This window comes from Nematolebias whitei, chromosome 8 (assembly GCF_014905685.2).
Source record: "Nematolebias whitei isolate Nwh7 chromosome 8, NemWhi1, whole genome shotgun sequence".
In the NCBI taxonomy this organism is placed as follows: Eukaryota; Metazoa; Chordata; class Actinopteri; order Cyprinodontiformes; family Rivulidae; genus Nematolebias; species Nematolebias whitei.
Window position 1 is genome coordinate 4,427,227 of NC_056505.1, and position 9,983 is coordinate 4,437,209.

At 43.1% G+C, this 9,983-nt stretch overlaps 1 protein-coding gene across 1 annotated transcript in view; it reads left to right on the top strand.

The window, feature by feature from the left end:
* The first annotated feature begins 873 nt into the window (after positions 1–873).
* Positions 874–9,983, top strand: part of LOC119413132 (formin-binding protein 1) — a 23,532-nt gene continuing 14,422 nt past the window's right edge. The window contains exons 1-3 of the mRNA XM_037680147.1: positions 874–989; positions 5,136–5,251; positions 7,331–7,381. Of these exons, the coding sequence (XP_037536075.1) occupies positions 960–989; positions 5,136–5,251; positions 7,331–7,381 (197 nt within the window). The 5' untranslated portion in view covers positions 874–959. The remainder of the gene's footprint in view (positions 990–5,135; positions 5,252–7,330; positions 7,382–9,983) is intronic.

The window sequence follows — 9,983 nt, forward strand, 5'->3', positions numbered from 1 at the left end:
GTGGACAGACAGATACTCTGATACAGAGACAGGTGGACAGACAGATATTCTGATACAGAGACAGGTGGACAGACAGGTACTCTGATACAGAGACAGGTGGACAGACAGATACTCTGATAGAGAGACAGGTGGACAGACAGGTACTCTGATACAGAGACAGGTGGAAAGACAGATACTCTGATACAGAGACAGGTGGGCAGACAGATACTCTGATACAGAGACAGGTGGACAGACTGATACTCTGATACAAAGACCGAGAGAAGTGGACATACATACAGAGACAATTGAACAGATTGAGAAACAGACTGAGACGGGAGGACAGACAGACAAAGAGACAAATACCTCTGATACAGAGACAGGTGGACAGACATATTCTGAGACAGACACAGACAGATACTCTGATATAGACAGACATATCTGATACAGAGATGGGTGGACAGACAGAGAGACAAAGAGACATGCTGTGGTAGAGACAGGTGGACAGGTAGTGATCCAAAAAGACATACTAGAGACAGATGGACAGACACAGACAGTCTGATCTAGAGAGAAACGGACAGAGAGACAGACACTCTGATACAGAGACAGATGGACAGACAGACACTGAGACAGAGACATATGGACAGACAGAGACAGACACACTGAGACAGAGACATATGGACAGACAGAGACAGACACTCTGAGACAGGTGGACATACTGAGAAAAGACCTCTACCTAAGAGTGAGTCTGTTTCTCTGTCAGTCCATCTGTCTCTGAGGCAGAGACAGGTGGACAAAGAAACCGAGAGACAGATATTCTGAGACGGATGTCTCTGTCTCAGAGACACAGACACTCTGAGACAGACTCAGACAGACAGACGGCAGGCAGTCGTTCTGAGCATGCGCGCGGCGGACAGCGGCAGCAGCAGGACGCGGTGATTGTCTCGGTACCGACTGGCGGAGCAGAACCGAACGGAACCACCATGAACTGCAACTGGGGCACCGAGCTGTGGGTACGTAAACCCGGTCTGAGCCCAAATGGGTCAGAACCCTTTAGGTTAGCAGCCGACCATCTGTGCATGCGTCTGTGCGTGTGCGCGCGTGTGAGGGCCTCGTGCTGTATCCGCTCCTCCATAGCAACACGGAGAATGACGTCAGCTGCTCGCGCTGCAGCATGATGGAGGCTGAGAGATTTCTGCTCTGAACCCAAATCATTTGGACTTCCAGTAAGAATCGACGGAACCAGACTTTTATTGTGTAGAGTATTATGGGCTTTATTTTGAAAATCCAGGTTCAAACAAATCTTTTTGCTCTTTCTGTCTTTTATTACTTTGATTCCTGAATCCTCCCGACCTTCTGAACTTAACATGATCTATGAGGAGGAGGAGGAGGATCTAGGAGGAGGCCACGACGGAAAAGAAAGAAAGAATGAATGAATGAATGAATGAAAGAATGAATGAATGCTGGGAAATAGAAGCTGGCACACATCATACTTCAGACAGAACCACAGAGCTAAAGAACTTCTTGACTGAGCAGCAGAATGTTCTGATGGCCCCACAGGTTCTGTTTGATGGTTCCGCAGGGTTTTTAGAAGGAGATACATTTCCTGTTTGGATCTGAGCTCAGACAGTGTGGAAGTCAATGAGAGATTGAGCGTGTGACCTCTGACCTCTGAGAGGAAACCATCAGTCCTCCAGCAGAAAGAGACACACTGGGTGGAAGAAGACAGAGACACCTGAGAAGACTGTGAAGACCATCCAGAGAAGATCATGGACACATTGTGGAAATAAGAAGATCTTGTTTAAAGAAAAGTTGGAAGATGTGTATTTTGTGTCAAAACGTGCAAACCTAGTCCTCCGAAACAGTTAAAGATATCCAAATGCCAACGTTAAACTTTCTAGGACCCTTTAAACTTTAGGTGATGTTTTGACTGTGGAGTTTGTCGGAGCTGTAGAGCTCTGAAAAAGACTAGTGTTTTCACCTGTCTCACCCTGACAGCATTGTTTTCTCTGAGGAAACTTCTGTCTTACGAGGTCCTCCTACCAAAAGTCAGAGCTCACTGTCCTGATCATGACGACCCGGACGCCTGGTTGGGTGTTCTATCATTTTTAAAGCTGCAGGAGTAGAGAAACCAAAATGGAGCCACAGAGAGGAGCGGCGGGTGAATTATGAGTGCTTCTGGACTCGTTCCAGTAATAATCTGTTGTTGGAATGATCTCCTGAAGCCTCATGTACGACCTTTTCCACACAAAACTTCGAATGTGTCAGTAACGATCCGACCGTGGAAACGTGCGCAGCTCCACATGACTGCCTATGTGTGCACGTTTCTACAGGTTTTGCTTCATTGGTGACACTCGGAGGCCACGCTGGGAAACAGATGATGATTTGAAAACAGTTATTGGACTCACCTGAGTCTATGTTGAACTGAAAGAGTTTGCAGAGTGGGAGGATGCGTTTGATCGCCATGGTAACCGTTTCATTAACTGTGAGGAAGAAGCTCAGCCCGTTCACTAAATCCTGTTGTTCATTAAAAATTCAAACTCTTACAACATTCAGACTCTCATCAGTTGTGCCCGGGGCTGGAATATTTAAAATCCCGTCAGATTATCAAATAATCTATAAAATATTCCACCATCGTTTGGCGTCAGTCAGTGTCTCTCATTTAGGTGTTGATGACAGGATTATTTTATTAGATTTAACCAGACCCAGGTTTTATTCAGGGATGATTCAAGTTTCTTTATTGTCATTCCCATCACATGTGGTACTTGAGGTGGAACAAAATTATATACTCAAGGTCCAAATTACAAACAAAAATGGCAAAAATATAAAGTATAAAAAGAAACGGTGTATAAGAATCAAATAGAATCGAAGAATATAATAGAATAGTCGATTCTATTAAAGAAATAGACCAAGGATTCAAATTTCATGTAAAAATCTGGTTCACCAAAAGTTAAATATTTACTCACATGATTTTTTTTTTTTAGCACAATAAATTATAGAAGAACACATGTGAAAACCTGAATTCACTCGTAAACCAAAAGTTTCTGCTGTGAAGAGTTTCAGAACAAAGAAACTGGACTTGTGCTCTGTAGCTGAAGACTTTCTCTTCTTATCTGGGAGTTTTTTTCACTTCAGAACTGGAGGGAGCGGCGTTCCGAGCTTTAAACTGAATTTTTAAGCTCTCGGAGTGTGAAACAAAGCATCCTCCACTCCAGAACCAGAGTACTGATGCGTTGAGTGAGCCGTCCTGGATGATTAAAACATTCACTGAGAAGCTGCAGGTGGAGTTTCCAAAAGGAAGGACTGTGCAACACAACTGTAAGAGACGCAAATCAAGTAGAATATTTTGGATGGACTTGCTGAGAAGTTCATTAAACAGTAATTCATCAGTACATCGGAGAATGTTTCATAAAGAACGTATTTGGTTTGATCACTGAAGGGGTTGACACATTACGGGACAGAGCCAAAGCTGACGAGACCTAATCATGCAGGTAAAAGTTTAAGACCAGTCTGCCACAGTTGTCTTTATACAGTAATGTCTGTAAAACACATTCATAAAGTTTGAGATGCGCCATCAGTAGAAGTGCCCCCTCCCCACACCTACTTTGATTTATTATCACGGTTCCTGTCATTGCCCACATGAGCATGGAAGTCTCCCATTAGGACAGTGTGTAACGTCTGAGGCTGTACCCAGATACAAGCACTGAAGAGAACTGATACCAAGACTCCAAATAGGTTTACAGTGTTTATTTACAAAGTGATAATTCATCAAATGAGCCAGGGAGGGAGCTGGAACCCTGAAGAGCAAGGAGATGGTTAATGGTCTGTCAGCAGAGGTGATGATGTTTCTGCTGCTCTTTCTTATGGTAGGGATAAGAGTCAGTTACTGGGAGAGATGACCCAATGGTTCCAGGCAGGAGACAGGCGAGTGGTAGGAAGGTGTGGAGGCAGCTGAGGAGGCACAGGAGTGCTCGAGGTCCGCAGAGGAGAATCCAGGGGACAGGAGGGATTATACTGAAAACAGAAGAAATATAAACTCGGTTAATCTTTAGTTTAACTCACAAGTAAAAGGCTAGAACACAACTACCATTGGCAGGTAATGCTCCAGCACTGACTGGATGACCTCTGCAGCCTTTTATGCTCCTCTTGCTCATCAAGCTGACGATCCTCAGGTGCTGCTGATTGGTGCTCATATGTAGCTGCAGGGAGCTGATGGAGCAGAACAACCACACAGTCAGGTCAGGGAGGAGTCTCTGACTCAGGTGGAGGGGTTCAGATATCTGGATATCCTGAGTAATGGTAGGATGGAGCAGGAGAAAGATTGACAGATTGGGGCCTTGTCCTCAGTAATGTGGGCGTTGCTTTGGTCGGTCATGGTGAAGAAAGAGTTGAGCCTAAAAGCAAATCTCTCATACTGGCCTGTCTACCTTCCAACCCTAACCTATGAGGTTTAGATCATGACAGAAAGAACCAGATCCTGGATCCAAGCACCTGAAACAAGCTTCTTTAATAGGATGGCCGTGAGGAGCTCCGTCATCTGGGGGGAGCTCAGAGTAGAGCTGCTGCTCCTTCACATCAGAAGGAGTCAGCTGAAGTGGTTCATGTGAGGATGCCTCCTGGACGCCTCCCTTTGGACGTTTCTCTTGCTTGTCCCACTAAAAAGAGGCCCTGGGGCAGACCTAGAACTCACTGGAGGGACTGGAGGGATTGTGTATCTTCTCTGGCCTGGGAACACCTTAGGTTACCTCTTGAGGTGCTGGAGGCTGTTTTTCTTGATTTTAGTGTATGTGCCATGTTTAATAGAAAATCCATGCAAGGTTTCGTACATGAGATCTCTGCTGAGGACCAGCAGGACCTTGTGAGTCCAAACCCAGAGCAGAATACGTTGATATTATCAGAAACAGCATTATTACACGGACTGATGCCAGACCCCAAACACACCTGATCTGAGGTCACAATAGGTCTTTTTCTGCTAAATGTACTGAAAGTTTCAGCAGTTCTACAAAGGATCTGAAAATTAACAGCAATGAAAACAAAAGTGAAAAGCACCGGTTTGGTCCAGTTGGTTGAACAAAGACCATAAAGTCAGGTCAAAATAAAAAGTATATAGACCTTAAAGTTTCAGTTTACATTAAAAACACATTTATCTGCTGTTTCAGGATCAGTTTGAGAACCTGGAGAAACACACCAGCTGGGGAATTGACTTCCTGGAGAGATACACAAAGTTCGCTAAAGAGCGAGCCGACATTGAGCTGAGCTACGCCAAACAGATGAGGTAAGCACAGAACGTTAAGGGCGGAGCCTGAGAACTGAAAGCTCCGCCCCCTGTTCTACTTTTAGAAACTCTAGGAACCACAAGTAAGCCTGCAGTCTGGGGGCAAAGTGCTCTGTTAGGAAAATATAAAACAATGAGATCCTTATTATAAGGTGGAGCTTTGGTGTTGATAATTTTGTATATTAAAAGTAAGATTTTAAATGTTGACATGAAGCCAACAAAGAAATCAGAAGAATCTGAATAAGCTTTATTATCATTGTACCGGGGCGCAACTGGTAGAGCTGCTGCCTCTCAGCAAGCAGGTCCCCAGTTCAAATCCCGGTCCGGGGGCCTTTCTGGGTGGAGTTTGCATGTTCTCTTCGTGCATGTGTGGGTTTTCTCCGGGTACTCCGGTTTCCTCCCACAGACCAAAAACATGCATGTTAGACTGATTGGTAACTCTAAATTGTCTCTAGTTGAGAAAGAGCGTGAATGGTTGTTTGTCTCATTTGTCTCTATGTGTCCCTGTGATGGACTTGCAACCTGTCCAGGGTGTACCCCGCCCCTCGCACAGTGACTGCCGGACATGGGCACCAGCGACCCCCGTGACCCAAAATGGAAGAAGCGGGTAAAAGATAATGGATGGATGGATGGATGGATGGATCATTGTACACGGGATACAGTGAGATTATGTTCGTACAGTCGTCCGAAAGATGGGTGGAGTGCACGTTGCTGCTGCTACAGGAGCACGGGGGTGGGGGAGATTGTTATAGATGAAGCTTTTCTTTAGTTTACACATATCCCAGGAGAAATTTGATAGTCTGCCTGCTTTCGAGGCCAGCCGGGGGAGTCAGATTCAGATAAGCCACAATTGTTGATTTTTTTCAGGCAGACTGTTTTTTTTCTGGACAGCCTTGAGTCCTGCTGGTGCTTTCAAGATCCAAAATGGCCAGATTAGTGGGCATTCCACTGGTCCGTGCTTACTAGCCCCCTCCAAGGTCGTCTCCACATGCTGGCGAATCCCAGAAGCCGCAGGTGGCCTGCGATTCTCACAAATTGCTTCCATCTTATGATTTAGCTCATAAATCAGCTGATTTTGAGTACTCAAAGCACAAATCAAACCTTCACACAGAAACTGCTGCCGCTAGCTTTCTAATAACCGATAACATAGGAATCTGCCGATGCCAAAAGGCAGAAACCCTGTTGTCATAAACCCAAACATTCTCATGGCATTCTCACTGTCTTGGCTACTTCAGTCTAATAATAAACACTTGAATTTCACTGTATTACTCCTGTAGAAAATGTTTATGTACAATATACTCTGCCATCATTGCACAGTGCTACAGTAAATTAATAAATTAGCATAGAATACCCTGCCAGTTCCTCCATACATCTGTCATAATTTGTACTTATAAATTACCTTTTTTTGCTATTATGATTGCTGCTTTTAATGTCTTTAATATTGAACTTATTTGCTGCTTGGACAAACCATTTTCCTTCACGGGATTGATAAAATATCTATCTAAATATTTGCTGCACTGCTGGGGTATGGGAAACATGGCTGTGTTGCATCTGCGGACTTAAACCTCTAATAACCACAGTTTTATATCCTGATATGTCGACGTCAGAGTATTTTTGGTCAAAGGTTATGGATGTTTTCATTATTATAGCTGAGAACATTCTTCCCCTCTGCCCTGAGAACAAGCAGCCCAAAATAAGCCAAAACTGTCTCCCAAGCCCATGAACCACATGTTTGGATAAATGGAGCGTGTTGTGTAAGGAGACTGCAGCTGGCTTCAAGGACACCTCCTGAACTCTGTGAACTCGGCTGAGCTGAGAGGACTATAAAAGCGAGCAGATAACGCGGCTCATGGCACATTTTTTTGTGACTGGTCTTCATGTGTACATTTTATGTGTATTTATGTAATCTGTCCTGAAAATCTGACCTTGCAAGTATAAATACCAGTCTTCTGCTGTTGAGTGTGTTTTTTGGGGGGTAAACGGCGCTAACGAGAGAGATTTTCTCCAACAGTCGAACAGTTCTTCACTCATGAAAACATGTCTGTCTCTACAAGTTTCTGTCTTTACCTTTTTCTGCAGGAGCCTGTCGAAAAAGTACCATCCAAAAAGAAGCAAAGAAGAAGAGAGTAGGTCAGTAAAGAATTGTTTGTCCTTCTTTTCCTCCTCTCAAACCAGCTATCTCTGTTCAAAACATGAACAAAATGGACGTTAAAGTAGTGTGTTATCCTTCAGAAGGAGTTTCTTCAAACACGACATACCTGTGCATTTCTAAGCCAACAGGACCTTTAGATGGAAGCTGGCTCACCCAAAGGGTAAAACACCCAAACTCAGACTCAACGGGGTGGTGCTGTCCAGTTCAGCAAGGACTGTTCAGACCTCTTCATGGGGAAAACTAAACAACCTCTGGACCAAAGCATGGACCAACATGACACCCAGCTTAATAATCCAGAAGGCTGCGATACAATTATTAATCAATATCAGTGCATCTTGTTACATCTGTAATCCCACTTGTAACAAAATCCCAACCACAATCTGTTAGCGGTCAAAGAAAGAAAATATTTTATTTAATATTTTATGCACAGCATAAAATAGATTTTGTAGAGCCCAGTTAAATCTGTTTTATCCAACAAAAAGAGAGTTTGGTTGTTGAAAGCTTTGTTTTTTAGTAAGATTTTAGATTCTGTTCTGAATTTGACAGGAAGCCCATGGAGAGAAAACATTTTAGAGAGTTTTTTGGGGACAAGATGTTTTAAATTTTAGCTAAAATGTTCAGTTGAAAGAGATTAGTCCTGTTACCTTTTGAATGTAAGTGTAAAAGAGGCATATCCTGATCAACAATAACACCAAAGTTCTTTACTTTAGAGCTGGAGGCCAAATGAAAGCCTTTCAGAGGAAGTGAAAGGCTACCATGTTTGTCCCTTGGATGCTCAGGTCCAAAAACCACAACCGTTATCTTGTCTAAGCTTAAGTGCAGAAATATTAACTTCTCAATGTTTTTATGAGTAACATCTGCCTCAACCTGACCCTTGTCGTGGACAAAAGAGATTCCCAAACCAACCAGATGTAGACTTCATCAGATTTATTTACACAGCTTTGGAGAGCAGCCAGCAATCACAGAAGATCATTTATAAGTTCACACTTATCAATGCTTTCACCTGTCTGCAGCTCTGAACTGCTCTGACTTCCTGAACATAAAAAACAATCAGTTTTGTAGAACTTGCAGCTCCTCTCCTGCTGCAGAGCCGTTATCAGGAAGCACCGCTGCAGACAGCAGGAAGAGGTATCTATAAACTCTTGACAGCTCCCAAGGACTCCGAATTTACGTCACTGTAATCATATCAATCACACCTGGAGGATAATAAAGATGATCTCTTGCTGTCCTTTACTGACTGGTCACATCAAAACTGATTTTTTACTTAGAATAAGGATCACTGAACATTTAATATAATTCACAATCACACTACAGAGCATGGTGAGTGCAAATAATACACATTCCCATGACACCCTATCCATAGGATCTCTATGATAAACTCTGGTGTATGGAGATTTGTTATGAACATAAACAAGGTGGAATTGATGAGAATACCGTCTCCCACTGTGCCTTGCTCTTCCTCACAGGCTGCAGCTGTACACCAAAGCTCACTGGCCTCCTCTGAGTGTACACTGGTACAGTCATTGGGTGGCTTTGATTTATAAGTCTCTGCTTGGCCAGGCGCTGTCTCATTTAGGTCCTCCCTTACAAAGAACAAACACTTCTATGACCTCTGCTCCTACAACATTTTCCATTTGCTTGCTCTCTGTGTCCAGACGGAGACGGGGAAGCATGCATTCAGCGTCGCTGCTCCGTCCGCATCACCTCCAGGCTGAACTCAAAACATCAGATCTTATTTCTCTAAAACCATTTGGACATTTCCTAACCATAAGCAACATGAATCTATTAATCAGTGCTAGTGTGTTTAAATGTTTTTGCCCTCAGTTTATTGAATTTTCTGATTGTTTAATGCTCGTTTCAGTCGGTTGGTGATTTTTGTAACACTTGTGATGTGTGCTGAAGACTTCTTGTCCAATTCCACCTTGTAAATGAGTTCTTGACCTCAGTGGGTTTGAATCTGGATAAAGAAAGGGGGAAAAAAGAAATAAAAAAAAACAGATAAATGTGATTTAAACAATTTTAGAGCTGTTCCTGTAATCCCAACATCTTGTTCAAGTTTCTCTGATTGATAGTATCAGATGAAGCATTGAGCGCTAACGGTTTGAACACACTTGTGTCCATACTTGACCTTATTCTTAACAGAGCACTTCACTCTCAGACTGCAGGTTTACTTGTGGTTCCTAGAGTTTTCAAAAGCAGAATGGGAGGAAGATCTTTCAGTTCTCAGGCTCCTCTCTTTTGGAATCAACTTCCAGTTTCTGTCTGTGAGGCTGACACATTGTTCAGTTTAAGACTGGGCTTAAGATTTTCCTTTTTAATAACAACAACAAAAATAAATAAATAAAATAATAATAATAATAATAATAGCAGCATAACAAAGGGATAGATAGGAAACCCAAGCCAATCCTAACTATAGGATTTTTCAAAAAGGAAAGAGTTAAGTCTAATCTTAAAACTCTTCCACAGTGATGGCTGGATATGGGCACCAGTGGCACCCGCAACCCAAAAAGGAAGAAGTGGGTAAAGATGATATATGGATGGATGGATGGATGGATGGATGGATGGATGGATGGATGGATG